Raw genomic sequence first — 23077 nt, 5'->3', positions numbered from 1 at the left:
TGCATGCACCTCGATTTCACATATTTCGTGTATTTATTTATGAGGCACCAAATTCCTACATTTCATATATGGCAGTTGCTATTAAAAATGAGAAGTTTTAACTGCCCTGGAAATTGATAAAGAATCTTTTAAATTGATACGAAATGCGGCCCTCGTTTCAAAATGACCTCTACAATTATTGAATTCATAATGCACGTTTCTGACCTTTCCCCTTTCATGTTGAGAAAATATGGCACTGGGTATACACTTTCAAGAGAGTTAAGAAACTGCATATTTGCATACCTAATATAATGATTTTTTGCTTTTCTTTTATTTCTGATCTCTCAGGCCTATTTTTAAAAAGTAGTGTGTCTATACATTTGAACATTGTTATGGACTGCTAATTAAACCGAGGCATCAAGTAAGAGAAATTTGGGATCTTCTAGAAATGGGTTGTACTTATAGATTCACAAGGAGAGCTAGTATTATAAACATATATTCCAATCATTGCTCCAAAATATTATAGATTATAACTCCATGGATTTGAGGAAATGGATTTTGGCTTATGATCTAAAGTATAAAATACAGAGACAGAGGGGCGCCTGGGTGGCACAGCGGTTGAGCGTCTGCCTTCGGCTCAGGGCGTGATCCCGGCGTTATGGGATCGAGCCCCACATCAGGCTCCTCCGCTAGGAGCCTGCTTCTTCCTCTCCCAGTCCCCCTGCTTGTGTTCCCTCTCTCGCTGGCTGTCTCTGTCTCTGTCAAATAAATAAATAAAATCTTAAAAAAAAAATACAGAGACAGGGTACTTTTGCTGAATTAAAATGAATTGACTCTTAATATTTTTTAAAAATTCAGCCTTTTTATGGGGGAAATGTAAAGATGAATCTAATTGGGTTTTTTTTTTCCAAATTTTTATTTGAATCCTAGTTAGTTAACAGATGGTGCAATGTTGGTTTCAGGTGTAGAATTCAGTGATTCATCACCTACATACAACACCCAGAGCTCAAGATGAATCAAACTGTTAAGACAGAAAGATGAAAAATGCAAAAGACAGATGATCAGATTTTGAAAGATGGAGTTCATGTCCATTTCCTTTTTTAATATCAGAAGTAATGAACTTAAAAAGCCAGAAAACATCATTTATCATAAATAACTATCTCCAAAATCAGCTATAGGAAATAAATGACCCAAATACTGCTGTGATCTTTTAAGGCACCACACACCGTGACTATCAATAGCGGAGGGTCACGGTTGCCAGTGCTGAGCGCTAACGAAGCCCTATGTCGCGTCTTACTCAGTATGTGGTTTCTGGCCCCCGGGAACAGTATTCTACTTCCTCAAGTAAAGCCTGTCTGTCCTATTTAGGTATATATTCATCTTGACTTCATAAATAAAGGTGCTAACTCATGTATTCACTATAACCACACTCGCAAGGTAGGATGGAAAATTAGAGCAGTTATAAGCGTACCCCCGAGATACAGCGGGTACAGTTCCAGACTCCCACAATAAAGCAAGTCTCGCAAGAAAGCGAGTCCAGTGAATTTTTTGGTTTTCCAGCGCATATCATAGCTGTGTTCATACTATACAGTAGTCTATTAAGTGTGTAATAGCCTTATGTCTAAAAACAATGTACATACCTGAATTAGAAAATATTGCTAAAACAATGCTAACGTCACCTGAGCTTTCAGTGAGTCAGAATCACTGATCACAGATCACCATAACAAATATAATAATGAAAAAGCTTGAAATGTTGCCAGAATTCCCAAAATGTGACACAGAGACACAAAGCGAGCAAAGGCTGCTGGAAACATGGCCCCGATAGACGCGCCGGACGCAGGATTGCCACAAACCTTCCATCTGCAAAAACGCAGTATCTGCGAAGCTTGGTGAAAGGAGGCAAGTCTGTATCTGACTAATTCAGGCCCGAGTAAAGAATACTCTTCCCTGAAAGTACTGCCTGGAGTTTGAAAACAAAAGAAGGAGGTTATAGGGATATTTTTTCCCGCAAACTCTGCAGATATCCCGTCAGATTGGCTCCATGTGTATTTTTGTTCACGCGCATATGTTCAGTAACAACCCTAGTGTCCTCCCAGAGATTTAGGGCAACTCTCAGAAGACTTCAGATCAGGTCGTTTATGGGGATGAAGCAACAAAAAAAAATGAAAAACCTCGGAAATGTCTTCTTATGTGATGTGGAAAGAGGAATGGCTGTGGTCTTTTCTTTCTCATGGACATCTTGAAGTCTTATCACACAATTTTGGTTCTTCACCTTAAGGCTATTACAACTGAGACCTTGTTAAAGGACCCAAAAATATATCCAGAGGCTTTTTTTTTTCCTCAGCTGCCTCCTTTCATCACAAGGATGAAGAAAGTAAAAATAAATAAATAAAATAAAAATAAAAATAAAGAAATTACATCAGTCTTTGTTCTATTCAGACGACAAATGGATGAAACGCGTGCTCTAACAACTCCCGCATTTACTGGCAGACATAATGAACCAATCACTGTTCTCTTTACACCAGGACCCGGGCTCAGAATCCTCCTCCACAGAGCATTGCCAGGTGCCACTACCAATGAACGTCCACACCTGAGACAAACCCCCTTTGCCGTCCCCCTCTTACATTGGTGCTGAGCAAATCATAAGTGGTTCATCTGCATGTGATCAAACATAAAAGATCAGAGGTTATAGCTGTTGCTTAAACCTGTCTGCTTTTCGTTAAGAGAGGGGATAGCTGGTAATCAGCCTGATCTAAGGAATGCGTGTGTCACTGTGGTCACTGTATCAAGTTGAGCCATAAGCCAGCAGCTCAAACCCTCCTGCTTCTGCCACATGGGATTGGGACCAGCCGCTGGCGCTTGGATCTGTGGCACAGGCCTCAAGGAGTTACACACAGATGAACAGGAAAGAGTTGACTCCACATCTTGGCTTGCCTGGAAAAAGCACCAGTACCTAAAAAGGAAAGGCAAGAAGCAAAAAGATGGGGGTGAGAGGACCCCACAGTTAGGACTCCAGGGTTAATTAACCCTGCAGGGTATGCTGGGGCAGCAGGCAAAAGAGTTCCCAGAAGCTGCTGTGACGTCATTTCCTCCTTTGACATTCCTGTGCATTTGTGCATGTGCTCATGATAGAAAAAACAGCCCCCTGTGTCCCTGTATTACATACTGTTTCCAGAGCACTTTCCCATCTGTGATGGTTTGATCCCCACCTGAGTCAGCACGGGCAGGCAGGGCAGGCATTGTTATCCCCAATGTTACAACAAAAGTGGGCTCGTTTGACCAAAGTCACATAGCTTTTGAAGCCCAAAGTTGCTTTTATCTGAAATATCCAGGCAAAAAGAGGTAAAAGAAAAATGAATATGTTGGGTTCTTTCCCATTTGAATTTTCCGATGATCATACCAAGTCCCTCCCAAACCTCGCATGTATAGAAGAGCTTACAGCTGCATGGTGAGCCATGTTACAGATGGGATGGTGGAAGTGGTTTCCCCCAGAGTGGCTTCTGAATCATTTCATAGTGGACATGACATTCTGGGCCCTCAGTCATTGAAAGCGCCTTTCTCTTCATTTTTCTGACAGCTGGTGACACTGCTGCAGATGTGGGTTGTCCCTCTCTATTTCACGATAAAACTTTACTGGTGGCGGTTTCTGTCTATGTGGGGAATGTTCTCAGTTATTACCAGTTACATCCTCTTCAGAGCTACCCGAAAACCCCTCTCAGGGAGAACACCACGGTATGTATTCCATTCGCTCCTTCCCTGACATCCTCTTTATTGTGAGCACTAAGAAGTATACTTTAATTCCATTTTCCCGGGTGGGGAAGGAGGGCATTACACTTCTTTTGCCTAGAGTAGCAAAACTATTTAGAGATTAGCTATACTGCGGTTAGTTCACGTTCATTATTTAACGGCGATTCAGACAGCCCTGTAACATTTATTACTTCAGATGAAAGCCAGAAGAAAGAGAACTGAAGTATTGTTTAAACTTTCTAGAGTACTATTTGCATGTTTATTTTTAGCTTAGCATTTTGTTTGACTCCTTTCTAAGTTGGGTTACACATATTTTATAATAGAGCAAGAGTGAGATGTTTGTATTTCTAACAACTACGTATGTGTTTTATGTCGGATAAATCATAAGCAATGGACAACTTACTCCTCTCATAACAAATGAGGCTTTAATATTCCAGTGATCATCTTAATTACCATTGCCAGCCTCTTGGCATTTCTATAATTCCATCATATCTACAAATCTTTCCAAAGTGCTTGTAATCTCATAATGTGCCCCCAAGTTTTCTTTCGCTCTCCTTGTTCTCTAGATAAGATCGAATCTGAATCTAGATAAAACTGAAATGGGATAGTGAAAATGTGTAACATGCTACATAGTAATAGGACAATGTCAAATTTGTATCTTTGTTGAAGAATAAATCCTAAGCTCCTGTGAAATGTTTTTATGATTAGCCATTCCGATGTTTGTTCTTAATCCTCTAAAAAAGTAGGAGAGACAAATACCAACTTTTCCTTCTACTTTGGAGAAGAAAAAGTATGCAATGAGAAAAGTCGGATAAATAAATATAAAGATTAATCTTCAAGGGCCTCTTGGCTGGCTCAGCCGGAAGAACATGTGACTCTTGATCTCAGGGTCATGAGTTCAAGCCCCACGTTGGATGTAGAGATTGCTTAAAAAAATAAATAATTTTTTTAAAAGATTGGTATACAAATAAATAAATTCAGGTTGATATTTTAATTTAATCCCACTGTAGGAAGAGCTTTGGGGTGGTGTTAGGACACCTGTCAAACCAGTTTGGGGTTTTAGACAGCCTTTGTATGGCCTGCCTTGCCCATCAGCACATAGACATATGGCACACTTTCTCCTTCTTCAAAAAATGTTGTCAGTTATTTAAGACTTGTGAAAGTGATCCAAATTTTAGATAAACCAAAATGTACTTGTTTTCATTCCCTGGATATAATCTATATTGTATTTCAGTGAGACTAGTTCACTTCTGAACTGTAGAATGAATCACCCCAGTTAAACATAGTATTTCTGTGGACGTCAGCTCATTCAATGCACAGGAACTTCACGGCAAGGAATCTGCAAATGCTGCCTCGTTACCCCTCATACCTCATTTATCCCAGATGGCCAGGGGCTCGTGCCCGCGGTGCACCCACTTCTGCTTCTCCTGCCTGCAAGCTCTGAGCCCTGGCAGAGCCTGCCAGCCAGCATGTCCCACTAACATTTAAGGAAAGACCTAGCCACCATTGGAAGAGACGACAATGGGAAAGACTAATTAGGATCCCATTTTTTCTAGAAAAGTAGTCTGGATAAAGAAGCTTCTGTTTATGAGAGGTAGTAGGCCCTAAAGATCTTTATGGATCTTTGTTTAATCATATTATAGGTAAGTCACTTCTTAGCTATTTTCCATTTGGAAACAGGATTTCATTACAGGCTGAGAAAACTGGTGGGCACCAATCAGCATGGTGCAAAGGCAAAGCCAAGGGGAGGGGTCCCCGTATACAATCCAGCTGTTCCTCCCCCACAGTATACCAAGCCCTTGCTCAGAGTAACAGAGAAGGGGAATAAGTTTCCTCTCTACTGCAGTAGGGTCAGGCTCAAAAACAAGTTTTTTGGCCACCAACTGGCCAAAAGAGCTAGGCTTGGCCACATCAATTCCAGGCCAAGCTTCTCTTTGTGGAGATTGCTCTGAAGCACCGACACGATTCCTAATCTGGTTTCTCTGCCTTCCAGTTGTCATCGAAGTAGCAAGGGAGTTCTGGATGCTAGTGCTCTAGAAACGTGTACCCCCACTAAGCAGGAAGATTTGGGGATGGAGGGGATTCGGAAAATCTAACGCATCTGTAATAATTATGTGATAGACTGAGCATTGAATCTTCTGAGTCTTTTGAACATGAATACATCATCTCGCATAATCTTCAGAACTACCATAGGAGCTAGCGTTGTCATCCCCATTTTATAAATGGGGCAATCCGTAGGAAGAAATGCTGAGTAGGGTGGCCAGCGCCCCACAGGCAGTCACGGGGTGGGGGAGCCCAGAACCATACCAACGACTACCAGAATGCGAAAGCCCTGCTCTCAACAGCACGCTGTGCCTTCACGGCGTCAACAAATTGCGTAGCACAGAGACATCCCGCAGTTGAAAAAGTCAGGAACACCTGTGGGACTGGCACAACATTGAGAGGGGTCCCTCAAGGTGCAGAGAGGGTGCGTCAAGTTGGAGCACGTGTGGAGTTCTAGGACCCCCACTCTGGTGCTGGTGAGGGCTGTAGGGGCGGAGGGGAGGCCCTCTCAGAGCTGGTCGCTCCCCCCACTGTCACCCCATTTAGCAGCAAAAATTTCCGCCTCCACCGGGCTGCACTGAGCAGTGATCCAAACTGCTAGGCACCAGCAAATCGAGGACCGACAGCCCAAGGAGTCACTCTGGCAGAAAGACCCGCCAAAACCCTCTCTGACCCCTTTTAGAGATGACAAAGGCTCAGAGCGACTTGCTCCACCTCGTGCAGTCCACGCAGGTTTTCGTTTCGGGCTCCACAGAACTAGCCACGGCCGACCCCTCCCACGCGGCGGGATTACACCTGCAGGAGGAGGCGTGGCACACACAGCCCGGCTAGTGAGTCCCCTGAAGTGGGGAAGCCTTTCACCGTAGAAATGATGTCAATGACAACTCAAGCCAGCCCACCAGCCCCCATGTAAAGCATCATGTTTCAGAAGGTCCCTTCTGACTAGAACTCAGTGAAGTGGGCGTCTTTTAAAATACCATCCAAACATGGCATCAGTAATATCGTAGAACTTAAGCATTTGGAGCAATGACTCCAACAGGGAGGAAGCTGGGGGAGGTGAGAGAGTTGGAGGCAGGGCTCCAGAGGTTGGAGGTGAGACGGTGTGGCAAAGTCTCTGGAGTGCGACTCTGAGTGAAGAGCGCTGTGAAAGGCAGGAACAGGGCTTCTGTGAAGCTCGGGGTAAGAGCTGAGAGGCAAACAGGGCCTCCTGCTTGGGAGCAACAGTCCAGCCACCCCCTTTCTCTTCTCTGGGCACCAAGGATAGCACCCAGCTGCTCCTTCTCCTTCTACCCCCCCTTCTTGCTCCAGTGGTTACAACCTTGTCCTGTGGCACATGCGCAATGGATCTGGGCTCCCAGCCACTTCCCACATCCTCCCAGGCATGAAGTAGCCACGTGGCCCCTTCTATAGATCTCTAAGGGCTTTTACTGCCAAGGATAAGGGAAACAAACAGGGTATGGGGCTCCCTTCTAGATCATTTATACCCTTCCTTTCTTTCCCCATTCTCCATTTCGACCCTGTGGGAAGAAGAAAAGGCTTTAAGAGTGGTCATAGTACATGCTGGGATACACAGAGGACCCATCCACATAGCAGGAGAAAACCAGCCTGAGGCTCACCGGTGATTCCATCCCAGGGCTAGGGGAGGGTCTCTATGAGTGGAGAGAACCTGGGATGAGGCTGAGCCCACTGCTGATGACATCTGCCCTGGGGCTGGGGGATGGAGGGGCAGCAGGAGGAGGAGGGGGGAGAGACTTCTGGGGGAGGAGGTCTCCTCCTCCTGACTTCTCTGCTCATCTTTTGCTTACCTCCAAGCTGCTCCTGCCAAATCCACTCTAAGCTAACCAGAGAAGAAGGGGAAGCAGGGTCCCAGGTAGAGAAACCATCCCTGAAGATCACTCTTACGTGAGGAACATAGATAAATTACAATGAATTTATATATGGGTGTGCATACCATTTATATAGTTCGTTGATATATTAAAACTGTAGATTATTACTGGGTTTAGCTGATATAATCTACTTGTGTATATTACATAAAAAATAGAATTCTAGAAATTAAAAACTGACAAGGAAGATTAAATACTTTATAATATATAGTGTTCTGTATTTCTCCCCATTTTACACTCCACAGATTGGTCTACAAATGGTTTCTCCTAATCTACAGACTCAGCTATGCATTTGGCGTTGTGGGTTATTTGGCTATCGTGTTTACGATGTGTGGATTCAATTTATTTTTCAAGTAAGTATCTCCATTTAAGACCTTAATATCTCCAAACACTTCCTTGCAACATTCACCTGGTCGCCTTCTCTGTATCTGGAATCATTTGGCCTTATGCTGTTCCACACCCACACTGTTTATAGTAGATCTCATTGGTAGAGTAGATGTCATTGGTGCAAACCACTAGAAAAGCATAAGAGGAAACCCTAGAGAATAAAAAATTTTCAAAAATTTATAAGCTTTAAAGAAAACCTGTACTTGATAGGCAAATTTTAAAGATCGCCATTGAAAGCAGGCCTGCATTTGTGGTAGAGTAATTCTTACTGAACAACAAATTTCCCCTCCATAAAATTCTGAAGTGTCATTTCCTTGTATATATGTCTTCTTCCTTAAAACCCCTAGAACTATGCTGTCCAGGGCAATATACGATAGATCATGTGACCATTGAGCACCTGAAATGTGAAATAAAATGTTCTGTGACTATAAAATACAGTGGATTTCAAAGTATGAAAAAATAATTTTTACATTGACTACATGTTGAGATACAGTATTTGGAGTGTATTGGTGAAATTATTTCATGTTTCTTTTTAATGTGGCTACTAGAAAAACTTTTTTAAAGATTTTATTTATTTATTTGACAGGGAGAGAGAGAGCACAAGTAGGCAGAGCGGCAGGCAGAGGGAGAGAGAGAAGCAGGCTCCCTGCAGAGCAGGGAGCTCAATGCAGGGCTCGATCCCAGGACCCCGGGATCACGACCTGAGCCAAAGGCAGACGCTTAACCGACTGAGCTACCCAGGCACCCCTAGGAAATTTTTAATCTATATTTCTATATTGCCATGGACAGCACTGCTCTAGAATTTGTTTCTGGTACCCATGAAATCGCTTTTGCTGAGGACTGTCAGAAAAGGACAAAACTGAGTGCTTAGAACTTGAATGAGAGGTACGGAGATAACAGAGCAAGAAAGTCTTGGGCACAATGAAGGAAATCAGGATAAGTATAACTAGGAACAGAGCTCCCACTGGAAAGCTGGTTGCTGAAATGTGCTGTGGATGAGTTTCTCACGGGCAGAGCCTCGGCCGTGTGATCAACCTGTGGTCGGGAAGGGGAATTTAAGACCTACCGCAGCACAGCTATGGGAAGCAGCTCAAACAAAAAATTCCCCAGAATCTCTCTCACATCGAGAAGTTCCTCTGAGTCTCTGGGACCTTAACAGAAATTGAATGGAAGAGATTGGCGACCCTTAACTCACGAAACAGGGAAGACAATTGGATGCAGTGTCAGCCCTGAGGGGAAGGACCCTTCCTATGGCAACATGACTGGTTTTATAAGCTTTTCATGTCACTTTCAGAGCAGGAGCTCCCACCATTTTCTAGCAGAAAAGGGATAGAAAGCATTTGTACAGATCTATTCTATATTATTTTGTATATGGAAAGACACTGATTTCCTTTTTCATCAGACCATCTATATAACTTTATTTTAGTGAATATAAAAATATTCATAAGGACTTTATGAAATCACTGAGCCTATAGTCCCAAGACTATTTTCCATAAGATTTTAAGATCCTTAGCCATGACTTCTACAATGAGGCATACCAAGAACTTAACCCTTCCAGCTGGGAAGGAACTATTTTTTCACTCCTTAGTGTTCTTGACTATCACTGTTTTAAGATTCTTTTCTGCAGAACCACAAATCTGTCACTATGCTTTTTATCAGTAAGATTATAATATATCCTCCCCTGAACATGGAGAGAAGATAATCTTCATTCCACCCCATTGGCCCAATTCCCAAATATACTCAGGCAAATCTGGAAAGAATAAAGCCACCATTTGTTTTGGAATTCCCAATTCACATCACCAAAAGACCTATACCTCTAAATTTACGAAGCTCTCTGCCTTTACCGTTTCCTCCTCAAATTAACAGAGCACAAAACAACCAGAAAAAGTTTCCAAAAACAGACTACCCAGCTCCCCTCCACTCCTCACTTGCTGCCTGACTCAATCAGATCTACCCAGGCACAGGGCTAATATTTGAAACTGGTGACAGAGCAAACCGTATGTACAATGATTAAGTTTCATTAAATTAGGAGCTAATTAAATTAGGGGCTGATTGTTCACTTCTTAAAGAAATATTTCCCTTAAAAATGGGGTGGGGATGGGGCACCTGGGTGGCTCAGTGGGTTCAGCATCTGCCTTCAGCTCAGGTTATGATCCCAGGGTCCTGGGATCAAGCCTGGTGTCCAGGCTCCCTGATTAGCGGGGAGTCTGCTTCTCCCTCTCCTTCTGCCCCTCCCCCTCCCTGCTTGTGCTCTCTATTTCTCTCTCTAATAAATAAATGAAATCTTTTAAAAAATGGGGTGGGGTTATCATAGAGAATCCTATCTATTTGAAATATGATTCAACTCGCACATTTTCTTTCTGATTAATACATGGCAACTATGGCACAGTAGCAAAGGGCCTAAAAATTGGAGCTTGATCCCTGGAACCAATTGTCATGTTAAGCAAATCATTTCTTCTAAATCTGCATTTTTTCAAATACAAAGTGGGGATAATCTTATCTACCTCAAGTATTTCTTAGGGAAGTGAAGTATTTGAAAGCAGTCTGTAAAATCGCAGTTTGATAGCAGGGATACCCAACCTGAGGAGCTTCTAGAAAGCACTGCTCGGCAGACCCCACCCCAGGCCGCTCACAGTTCAGCTCCTCATCAGTAGAGTCTTAAATCTCCCCCAGGGGATTCTAATCTGTATTTCAGGCTGAGAACCATGGCTCTGTTAAAGAGGTTCTTAAAGTTAGCTGCCCACTGAAATCACCTGGGGTCTAGAGGTTCCAGAAATATTGCTGCACAGGCCCCACCCCCCAGAGAGTTTGATGTCATTGGCCTGGGGTGCAGGGGGCAGATGGGGAGTTTTACAAGCTGCCCAGGCCTTTCTTTGCACAGCCCAGCTTGAGAACCGCTAGTTAGAAGACCCTCTCCAGAATTACTTTGTCTACTTACCACTGAGTAGTAAAATCTGAGGGGAATTTAGAAAATTTAAAATTCGTTTAAAAAAAAGAAATTTAAAAAATGAATTAAAAAAAACAACACTCCCAAGTTTCTGTTAGCTACTTTGGCAGGAGATGTCTGCTAAGCTGCAACCCTTCCCAAGCCCCCCAAATGCCGTGTTCTTATGTCCTTGCCCTGTTGTTTTCAGTAGAATCAAGGCTAGAGATTCCATGGATTTTGGCATCGTATCCTTGTTCTATGGCCTCTACTATGGCATAATGGGGAGAGACTTCGCAGAGATCTGTTCGGATTACATGGCTTCTACGATAGGGGTAAGTGTTGCTCTCATTCTCTGAAACCACTACAGCGCTTGGAGAAGTGGTCTCATCTTACACATTGGCATCCGTTTTCAGAAATGCATCCGTCTTTTTTGGTTCTCCCAGGCCATCCACTCCCTGATTCTCCTTGGATCAAAAATTATCTTTGCTAATTGATTAGAAAATATACCTCTTACTTATAGAAAGCAGTTGGGAAATAAGGCATCTCATCTTTTTATTTATTTGTTTATGTTTAAGCCATCTCCACACCCAACGTGGGGCTCAAACTCACAATCCTGAGATCAGGAGTTGCATGCTGTACCGACTGGGCCAGCCAGGCGCCCCCAAAGGCCTCTTTTTAAGTAAAATATTTGTTTGGAAGCAACCATATCTAGCATATTCCAATTGCCAACATTGAAGGGATTGGTAGCAGCGCCTGAGTGGCTGAGTCGGTTAAGTGTCCAACTCTTTAATTTCAGCTCAGGTCATCATCTCAGAGTTGTGAGATCAGGTCCCACATTGGACTCCATGCTGGCCATGGAGTCTGCTTAAGATTTGCTCTCTCCCTCTCCCTCTGCCTCTCCCCCCATCTCTCCAAAAAAAAAAAAGAAAAGAAAGAAAGGATAGTAAGAATTCAATAATATCAAAAATCAAATATCTGCCTAACACAGAAAGTCCTATTTGATGCACATAAAGTACTTTGGAATCAATCAGTGCCTCAGGGTTACTCCTCATAAAGATCAGTTTTCGTTATACAGCATTAGAAGAAGTAGAAGATACAAAACTGTTCTGAATGTATTCTGACTGTATGTTGTTCTCTAGAATTTAAAAAATACCCCTAATAGCTTTTTTAAAAAACTCTCTTACGAGTGAAACTCCAAATAGACCTACTTTCTGGTGAGATGCATTCCAGATTCAGAAATTAGGAGCATGCATCCATCTGACACATGCACATCTCTTAAAAACTTACAGGGGCTGCAGGGATGACCCAGTGGTTTCAAGAATTCCATGTCTCTGTCCTCTGCCGGTCTCTTGGTACAGAGCAGATATGAAATGGAAAGGCTAGTGCGAGTGGCAAGGGAAGAGTGTAATTCAGGACTGCTCTTCTCTCTCTCCATTTATGGGGCAAGACTAAGTAGACACAACTCTGACTTCATGCCCATCCCATCTGCCCTTCTCCATTTCTGTAGGCTCGACCTTACTCTTTTCCTAGAGCCTGGAATCAGGCTCCTGGAATCACCAGCTTCTGTGGTGAACTGCTAGAACAAGATACCTTTTGGAATTTCTCTGCCATGCGTCATCTATAGGCCAACTGCCTTTTTTATGATGTTTATGGTGAGCACAGGAGGGAACATTTGCACTCCTACTTCCTCCAGCAAACGCCAGAAGCCATACTCCTTAAAAAAATTCCCAAAGTCTCTTCTGCTTGTTTATGGACAGGAGACAAGGAGAAGAGTTGTATGTCCCCTGTCCTCCAGTGGACCAGGAAGAAGAGATTCAACCTCATAAGACATGTTTTTAAGCACCAACTTTCTAGAGACTTCTCACCTGATCCCACCTTGGAAGTCTTCAACTTCTTGTCATCCTTTGTCATCTTAACTCCATCTACCAAATATATAAAACCCACTGCTTCAAGCTATTGGCACAGCCAACATTGACTTGAACTTGTGGTGTGTGTGTGTGTATGTGTGCGTACATACACACACGTACACATGCTTATGACAGAGTAAGGAGGAAGCAAAGGAGGAGCAATTTCCATTCTCACACCAGTACCTAAGCCCCACACCAGACTAATTAAGTCAGAATCTCTGGGAGTGGAGCCAATGCATCTGCTTTGCTTTAAAAGCTCCTCAGGAAAAGGAATGAGCTATTAAGCCATGCAAGCACATGGATGAATTGTAAATACATATTGCTAAGTGAAAGAAGGCAATCAGAAAAGGCTACGTATTATATGATTCCATTTATATGACATTTTGGAAAGGCCACAACTATGGAGTTGGTGAACAGATCAGTGGTTGCCAAGGGTTTAGGGAAGGAACAGGGTTGAATAGGTGAAGTACAGGGAATTTTTTAGGGCAATGAAATTATTCTGTACGACTTTAATGGTAAATACATGTAATGGTAAATACATGACACTATGCATTTGTCAAGATCAATAGTACTTTATAGCAGAAGGGGTGAAACAATGTATACAAACCTAGAAAATCATTTAGGATGTGAGAGAATGCCAGGATAGAATGTAGACTGTGACAAAAGAATCTAACTGTATTACAAATACATGAGATAACCACCATGCAGGGAATAGGAGAAGAAAGTGCTGACCTAAGTAACTTTGAAATCAGTAGAGATCTAAGATTAAAACCAAAGGAACTGAACTAGCACTGTACTCTAGTTCATGAAGTGGTTTCCCTCAGGGCTACGGGTTAACAGTTCCGATACTGCTGTCCATGTGTTCTGGAAATGAACAGCTAAGTAAATGGAGGACCCATAGTGGGAGCTGTGTTTCTCACTCTCGGAAGGTTACAAACATGCAAGGCTAGAATGATCCATATAGTAATGGATTAGAGTTAAAGACATCAGTCTGAACTCCTGTGTAGCTTGGTACAGATTATATGTATCTTAATATAGATGGATCCATATAGGCCTATCTACTGCTGTTATACACATGGGTTGGTATACACAGATACATTTCCTTGCTCTATTAGCTAAGAAGCCCTAGAAGCAGTGATGCCCCAGTAGCAACGAACCCAGATCTTTTCTAATACCTAATTCTACAGTAAAAGGAACCAGGGCTCCTTGGAGAAATGGATGATTCTAGGTCTTGCCAGGGAACATACAAATGAGCCTGGAGTATCTTGTACTGCCAGAAGTTAAGGAAGTGCTCGATAAACCAACCAAACAAAAAATACTGCAATGGTGAGGATTAGGCAAAGAGATACAGAAGCCAACTGAAAAAGCTGCCAATGGCCGAAGTTGGAATGAGCTGTGCAACAAAATAGTAGTAGTAGTAGCAGTGGTAGTAGTAGTAGCGGCAGCACTGGGATATAACCCAAAGTCTAAAATAAATATCCTGAGTCCATATTGATATGAATGGAGGAGAACAGACAAATCTAGGTAGAAGAATTCCACATAACTTATGTAGACACTCCAACCTTAAGAAGGTTGTGTGGTTAAGTTTTTTGTGTCAACTTGGGTAGGCTAGAGTGCTCAATTGTTTGATTGAACGAACACCCAAGCCCTAGTCTAGATACACACACACACACACACACACACACACACACACACCCTGTCCATTCCTTTTCTCTGGAGAAACCTCACTAACACTGAGATGGAGCATAACTGCCCTCTCCTTATGAATGGGCCACTCATGGTGATTTCCTTCCAAGGAGTACAGACTAGGAAGCAGTAAAAGGAAGAGTAGCTTTATAGTGGACAAACCTGACAAACACTGCCACAAGCCAGGTGACCAGGGTTATAGCAACGATGATAAGTCATGTTGATAGTATGTACCCTCGCTATGGCGTGATAAGAATGTCACCTCTGTTATCTTCCTCCCTAAACCCCATAACTTCGGTGTCATCAAGAGAAGACATCAGCTAAATTTCCAGCTGAGGGACATTCCACAAAATACTCCCCCCAACTGTCAAAGTCATCGAAAAAAAGCAAACTCTGAGAAACCACCATAACCAAGAGGAGCCTAAGTGGTATCCTGGATGAGATTCCGAAATAGAATAAGGACATTAGATTAAAAAAAAAAAAAAAAAAAACCCTAAGTAATCTGAATAAAGTATGTACTTTATTTCATAGTAAATATCAATGTTGGTTCATTGATTATGACGAAGTTACCATACTAATGTAAGATGTTAATAATAGGGGACATGGGGCATATGGTATATGGGGGCTTGCACTATCTTCATATCTTTAAGTCTAAAACAATTACTAAATGAATATTTATTTTTTAAAAAAAGCTTCTAAGGGATTCTAGGAGTGCCTGGGTGGCTCAGTCAGTTAAGCGTCTGCCTTCGGCTCACGTCATGATCTCAGGGTCCTGGGATGGAGTCCCACATCGGGCTCCCTGCTCTGCGGGGAGGCTGCTTCTCCCTCTCCCTCTACCCCTCCCCCTGCTTGTGTGCTCTCTGTCTCTGTCTCTCTCTCTCTCTCTCAAATAAATAATTTTAAAAAACAAGCTTCTTAGGCGTTCTAATGTGCTGCCAGTATTGGACTCGCTCTTCATCCACAGTACTAGAAAGATGCAGGTATCCCAAGTTAGAATTCTAAAAGCATTGCACCCAGTGGGATTAGTCCGTGTGCTCCTTCTCATCACATGGGAATTACAAAATACAGCTAACCCTGAGCTTACTCCAGACCTCATCAATCTCCAGAATAAGAGAAAGGGTCAGGCTATGGGTAAGCTTTAAAAGCTTCCTTAATGGGGTGCCTGGGTGGCTCAGTCGTTGGGCGTCTGCCTTCGGCTCAGGGCATGATCCCAGAGTCCTGGGATCAAGCCCCACATCAGGCTCCTCCACTGGGAGCCTGCTTCTTCCTCTCCCACTCCCCCTGCCTGTGTTCCCTCTTTCGCTGGCTTTCTCTCTCTCTGTCAAATAAATAAATAAAATCTTAAAAAAAAAAAAAAAAGCTTCCTTAAAAAGCTCTGAACTACAGCCCTGGATAAAAACCTTTCCCCTTGGGGCGCCTGGGTGGCACAGCGGTTGAGCGTCTGCCTTCGGCTCAGGGCGTGATCCCGGCCTTGTGGGATCGAGCCCCACATCAGGCTCCTCCGCTGTGGGCCTGCTTCTTCCTCTCCCACTCCCCCTGCTGTGTTCCCTCTCTCGCTGGCTGTCTCTATGTCAAATAAATAAATAAATAAATCTTTAAAAAAAAACAAAACAAAACAAAAAAAAAAACCTTTCCCCTTGTAGGATTCCTCATTGGGGAGGTTGAATTGGAGGTTATCGTTAGCCATGTGCTTTGGGTCCATGTGGGGTTCAGTGGGTTCTTGCCTGGCGACCCTGACCCCACTGAAGCATCCTTATGGGGAAGAGCGTTTCAAGTTCTAAACCAATGAAGAAGCAGTAAAGACTCTGTCTCATACTGGCAGTGGCTTCCCTGTGTTCAGAGAACGAATGGTACGTGCCCTCCTTTCCAACAGCGCTCTGTGCATTTGCCCCGACAGTTCTACAGCGTCAGTGGGATGCCCACGAGGAGCTTGTCAGACAACGTCTGCGCCGTCTGTGGGCAGAAGATCCTTGTGGAGCTCGATGAAGAAGGGCTCATTGAAAACACCTACCAGCTCTCATGCAGTCACGTGTATCCTTTTCACAGGAAGCCGTACGGGCTTCATCAAGCCAGTGATGGGAGGCACGGGAGATGGCAAGTCAGGGAGCACTGTCTCATCCCTTACACCTCCTCCCTCTCCTCCCCCTCTCACCATCTCCTCTGTCTTGCTTAGCTAGCTCCCATCCCCCAAACCCCAGGCCTTGACACCTCCCCACCCCCGCCATCTCTCTTGCTGAGACTTTCTGGTAATCCCTGCTGAATAATGAACTGCTAATTGAGGTGAACCTCCTCCACTAGTAATGTCCTTTTTCGGACTGAATCTTAATGCCACACGGACAGAAAAGCTGCAGCACGTGCCCGAGACGCTGGCTGGGAAAGTTGGCAAAGCTGTAAGTGAACAGACGGCCAAGGAGGACCAGGAAGAGAGGGGTGTGGGGGTGAGAAAAAGTGGAGTCTCGGGTGCAGGGAAGAACTCAGGACTATCCAGGTGGAGTCTCACGGGACTGAACCCAACACAGTGTGCTCCGGCTGGAAATCCCAGGAACCTGCTTGCGTCAACAGTGGGGTAGTGGGGGCAGCCAAGTGTCCACTTTGGTCTTGGAAAGAGGACAGCGCCATAGGCAGCAGGACATCTTAGATTACAGAAGGAGGGACCAGACCTTGAGCACCCAGTTCTCAGACCGTTTGGCTCCTCTGCCTGTGAGTTGTGCCCCGAATGGCTGGTGGATCGTTAGGTGTTAGGAACCAGACAAGCCTCTGCCTGGAAACTAGCATTTTTTGGGAATTCCACTAACTGTGGAGGAACACCTCGATATGTGGGAAGATACTGGGATCAAGAGCCCCGAGCAAAGCAGCCCATGCTGCTCCAGCATGTAACTCTGGAGACCAAAGTCGTGTTTGGGTTGGCGGACAATCATATTTTAATTCTTTTCTAAACACAGGGGGAAAGAAGGTATCATTTATCTTTATTTTATAGTACAATATCAATTTGGTAATATTAGTCTACACTCAGTTCAAAGCTCTGGCATTATGAGGTGGTTAGGGCATCTGTCTTTCACCTCCAAAGCCCACCTAACTCAGTAATAGTCTAGATGCGCAATGCCTATGATTCAGTTCTATTTAATCTGGACAGATTCCATTGATTCAGTCCTGAGAGTTAAAAAATGGACTAAATGCATCTGAAATGTAATAGGACCCCTTACTCCAACATTTAAGCCTTGCTATTTTAAGATAAGAAACATAAAGATATCCCATATGGAATTCTATAGTGGATTTTCAGTGTGATACCTTTCTCCCAAAAAAACTATCCTTTGGAAGAAATTTCCAAATCTGGCCCTAGTTTTAAATGTGATTTACTTTTCAAATGTTGGACCAGAGCCCCTTCTGCCATTTGCAAGTGGAAATATTTTCTCTCTCTCCACCTTTAAAAGCACTGGATTGTCATACATGCATGCATATGTAATCTAAAATGTAGTCACCCTTAAATTTGCTTTGCAGGGAGTATTACTAATGGCCCACTTTAGCATGAGTCATATGAGCAAGGAGTGGGCGAACATGACTCATATTAACAAGGTGGGGCAGGGGAAGGAATTTTGAATATTGCTCTGCAGCAATGCTGCTAGCTTGGAGACTTTCAGCATTGAGATTTTGAAGATGAAACAGAATATTAAAGAGGAGGTGGACATTTCTATGCTGCCTCCATGACCCCTGACCTCTATACCTATCTAGAAAATGGGGCCGTACTCCAGCCCTTTTGAATAAAGGGCTGTAAAGGCTTTGGTTTAAAAGTTTTGTTGTAATACACCTCTTTATGTTAATCCAAGCCTATTGCAAAAATGACCCAATTCCGAGCAAATAAAATAGTGGAAACTCTTAGTTGCATACAGATCTATGTTGAGGACTTATATACATGCATGGCCTTGACTTGTCTACACTTCACAATCCTCCGTTTGTTAAGGAGACTTCCACATCATTGCTGTTCACATGGATGACAGCAGGCTAGGCAGAAAATCGTGTGATCTGGACTCAGAAAGCCACACTGGGATCAACAACTGTAGAAATCAGTAAACCAGGAGGGTGGACCAGTAGGATGGATCTCATTACTTTTAATCACTTTGCTCAAATCTACAATGTTGTGGAGCCCGAGAAAATATATTTGCAAAAGTAATGGGTTTCAAGTGATCCATTCAAATATTTATTTAATAAATAGGCCCTTAGGCACTGCTTAAGGTGCTGAGGACAGAGAAGAATGAGACCTGGTTTCCCAGGTAGCCAATGGTCCAGGAGAGACGTGTATGCGCATGGAATGTCACGATACAATGTGATACGAGCTCTAATAGGGGCAATCCCCTAATGCTGGGGGAAACTGTAGGGTGCCCTCTCAACTTCATGAGCAAAGGACCAAACTCTCCAGACAAGGAGATACATATACATATACATATACAAATGAATCTGTCAATGCCTAGAGTTTCAGAATTTTATTAGGTTTATAGTCTATTAAAAATCACTGGCTCCTTATCACTAATAAAAAACTTGAGATAGGACTTAAGCTAATAGAAATATCCATAGGTTTGCGGTTTATGACTACAAATAACTGAAGCTTGTCTAAGAGCCTAAGACATGTCTGATTACATAGTAGGTAATGAGTAATTCACAGCAAGTAGAATAGGGAAATGCTATGGTAACTGCGTGAGAAACGCACAGCCAGCGAGGCAGAGAAATGCCATGATGCGTTTACATAAAATATTACTGTAAAAAAGCATTTTCATATCCTTTCTCTACTTTAAATCTTGGGAGGATCAAGTGAAGCAAGAAGAACAAGTAAAGCCAAGGAGCTGCGTAGACTCGTCAAGATCCTAAAGCTATGGCAGCTCTGACTCCAGCTCCCAGTCCTTGGGGGTTCCATCGTCCTACAGAATCTTCCTGACAAGTGATGTGCACAATCAAGTCATGACTGACAGCCATTCTCACCCTCTACTTCCTCCCCGCAGCTGGGGTCATTTCCATTATGCCATCGTGAAACAGACCTTGCCCTTTACTATCTAGAAACTTCCCTAACAAGATGCCTAAGCTTTCACGAATTCTGCATCCGAGGTTGGTGTATAGTTGGTAAAAAGCAGACTTGCCCTTACTGCAAAGACAAGGTTGATTTGAAGAGGATGATCAGTAACCCGTATCCTTTTTTTAAAAAAAGTTCGAAGTATTATCTTAAATGTTCCCGGTAATGCATTCTTCAATCTGAATTTTCATTTTCTTCATTACAGTTTTTGCAGAAAAAATTTGTTTTCCATAGCCATTTATTTCAAAATGACTTCCTGGTCTCTTTTCTCCCCTGGGCCCATATTACTCCTATGGCTAGGAATTTAAATGCCAGAAAAGATACATTCTACTCTTCATATTCCATATATATAAATGCTTTAGTGGAAATGTGATGGGATATTGCAAGAGATAGGTAAATATATGGAAGGATTAGATAGATAGATGAAAGATATATAAATAGATAATGGATGGATGGATTGATGGATGGATAGGCAGCCAGATAGATGGATGACAGGTGAATGGGATGAGTGGGTGGGTAGACAAATATATAGGCTGGAATCTAAATGAAATTTTTAAAAAGATTTCAGTTATTTATTTATTTATTTATTTATTTATTTATTTGAGAGAGAGAGAGAGCATGCGCACCAGGTGGGGTGGTTGGAGGGGAGCAGTAGAGGGAGAGGGAGAAGCAGACTCCCCACTGAGCAAGGACCTCGAGGCAGGACTCAATCCCAGGACCCTGGGATCATGACCTGAGCCAAAGACAGATGCTTAATCAACTGAGCCACCCAGGTGCCCCTGGAATTGAAATTTTAAAAGCCCCAAATGTGAACTAGAGTATAGAAAAAAAATTTTAAGGTGTACTAAATTTTATTATTTCCAGACAGAGGATTTTTTACCTCCTGTATTTTGGCCTTTTAAATTCCTTGCCATGCCTCATCTTGTCTTGGGCTAAACCCTAGGGATAATAATATTGAAAGAAAATGAGGACCTATAGACAGCTTATGGCAACAACTAGGATTTTTATAGACACCAAGGTTCTCCAACTGAGGCCACAGGAAGCCTCAATGGCCCCATCCAGAGCTGACTACAAAGACTTAACTCCTCAACCCCACTGGCCCAAGACCATAATGTATCTCATCCAGGGGGTGGGGGAGGGTGTAAATGGGATTAAAACATATCCTGACCTTAAGGAGAAAACATTGAGATGTTGGCATCAACCTGCCAAGTACTCTTTCTTCTCCTAAGAGACTGCCAGCCTTTCTTTACATTCTGTGTACTGGTCAGCTACATTTTACGGTACTAAAGGAGACACCTCCCTTGTTCCCCGCTCCCCCTACTCTTCACCAACCCTAAACATACGGGTGTCTAACAGTGGCTCTTGGCAGCAATGCCCCCATTCCTGAGAACTGCAGATCAAGGAAAGATTTGCCATTAGGGCAGCAGAGGAAGCCGCACCACGGGTCTCTATGTCTTAGGGCCGCGGCAACAGAGAGCACCTGTGCGGCCCCCAGCTCCATCTCCAGGCCTGAGCTTTCTCAGGTAGTCACTCCAACTCAAGCATAACCAGGGCTAAAGGTGTGTGACGCTTCCCCCTCCCTCCTTTTCATGCACTCTCCCTGAAGTTCCCTTCTAATATGGGGAGACCGAGTCCAGAACCACTTTGGGTTAATACCTTGTGAAACAAAAATAGTGCATCTTTGTTATAAAATTGGTGATAATGTGATCCTAAGTGTCACCATAAATGATCATGTAAATAACAAAGGACAATTCGTTACTCTATAGAGGGTTAGTCTATAGAGTCTTGAGAGAGTGAACTTTTGAATGTTACATGTACTCTTAAAAAAAAAAAAAAGCTGGGGCGCCTGGGTGGCACAGCGGTTGGGCGTCTGCCTTCGGCTCAGGGCGTGATCCTGGCGTTATGAGATCGAGCCCCACATCGGGCTCCTCCACTGGGAACCTGCTTCTTCCTCTCCTACTCCTCCTGCTTGTATTCCCTCTCTCACTGGCTGTCTCTATCTCTGTGGAATAAATCAATAAAACCTTTAAAAAAACAAATAAATAAATAAAAAATAAAAAAATTAAAAAAAGCTACTTGGGGAATATTTGCCTTTATGTGTATAACATTGCTATCAGAGATTTACGAATTAATTATGTCCCCTTAGCACAATTTATCAAAGAAATCAGGAAAAAGTATATCTTATCCGTGACGTTTTTCTTTTGAATACACAATGCGCTCGCTCTGATGAGCCAGCTACAGGAAAGCCCGAGGCTGTCTTGGCTCACTTAAAAAGCTTCCATGATCCTTGCTTTCCCCGTGTAGTCATTCCCCTTTCCTGCTCTCTTTTAGTAGTGACCCATGCCTTTAGTTCTTGTTTCATAGTCTGGGATTTTATTCTAAACTGTTTTGATTCACTTTTGGAAATTCGATGTAGTGTAAATAACAATGACAACCAAATGCTATAAAAATCACAGAAGGGGCTTTTAAATGAGCACATGGAATTAACAAGAAAGGAAATACCCACTCACTGCATTGCTTATTATATTTGCAAATGAGATTTATGAATATTTCGGCTACTTGACTGTATAGAGAGCAACCTCCTTGACTGCCGTTTAGCTGGGAGCGCACACACTTTCTGTATGGACAAATCCTTGATTGGCTTCGTTATTTGGTGGCCTGGCAACCCGTGGTGATTGGAATAGTTCAAGGCATTAATTACTCACTAGGGCTGGAATAGTACAGCAGACCTACTCCGGAAGCAACGTGTGGCATGTTGGGATATTTTTAAATCCTTGATCCTACATTTATTACTGATATTCTTTTTTTTAACTTCAGAGATGAGCCCGAGTCTAGAGGACCGAATAAAACTCAGGGCCCTACAAAAAGCAATCTGTTTATGTGAAAAATATTTAAAAGAGAAGCTGAATGTTAAAAGTTCAGAAAAAAACAGAAGTAAAACCGATGAATCAGAAAAGTAGTAATCAGTAAAAGTGTATTGTGCACACAACCAAAAGATTGTTTGCAAACCAGGGGCACTCAGGCCAAAACACAGAATGAAGCTCGGAGGCATATGTTAGGCAACAGCTTATACAGTGTGGAGGCAGGGACTGGGTACTCTTCGCAGTGATTGGTTACAATACTGGAATTTTCTTCAATGAAAGGGAATTGGTTAGCGATCACCTTCTATCAGTTTTGGGAAAACAATTTAAGTTTTGCTTATGATTTTCAGAGGCCTGAGCAAGAAGTACCTGGGTCAAGTTAGCCTCACTCGTCTTGCAAAATAAGCTAAATCAAACTTTGCTTCTAAGACTAAACTGGTTTTGTCAGCTCAGGGAGTTTCCAAATCTGGTCTCCGTGTTTGATCTGAATGTGAACAACAGCATAAACAAATACAGCCTACTTTGCGTCTTTCCCATTGTGATCATTTTCTAATCCATGTAACACATTTGTTACAACCCACCATGGACACCCTACATCT

The 23077-nt window shown here is 43.0% G+C and overlaps 1 protein-coding gene across 1 annotated transcript in view; it reads left to right on the top strand.

Annotated features, from left to right (window-relative positions):
- Window positions 1–22842, top strand: part of RNF175 (ring finger protein 175) — a 45988-nt gene extending 23146 nt beyond the window's left edge. Inside the window, exons 4-9 of the mRNA XM_045798629.2 lie at window positions 3557–3711; window positions 7898–8005; window positions 11177–11297; window positions 16456–16589; window positions 19630–19731; window positions 22216–22842. Of these exons, the coding sequence (XP_045654585.2) occupies window positions 3557–3711; window positions 7898–8005; window positions 11177–11297; window positions 16456–16589; window positions 19630–19731; window positions 22216–22336 (741 nt within the window). The 3' untranslated portion in view covers window positions 22337–22842. The remainder of the gene's footprint in view (window positions 1–3556; window positions 3712–7897; window positions 8006–11176; window positions 11298–16455; window positions 16590–19629; window positions 19732–22215) is intronic.
- The last annotated feature ends 235 nt before the right edge of the window (window positions 22843–23077 follow it).

This window comes from Ursus americanus, chromosome 13 (genome assembly GCF_024610735.1).
Source record: "Ursus americanus isolate L20-20 chromosome 13, mUrsAme1.1.p, whole genome shotgun sequence".
NCBI lineage: Eukaryota > Metazoa > Chordata > Mammalia > Carnivora > Ursidae > Ursus > Ursus americanus.
This window is presented reverse-complemented; position numbering and strand designations above follow the sequence as displayed.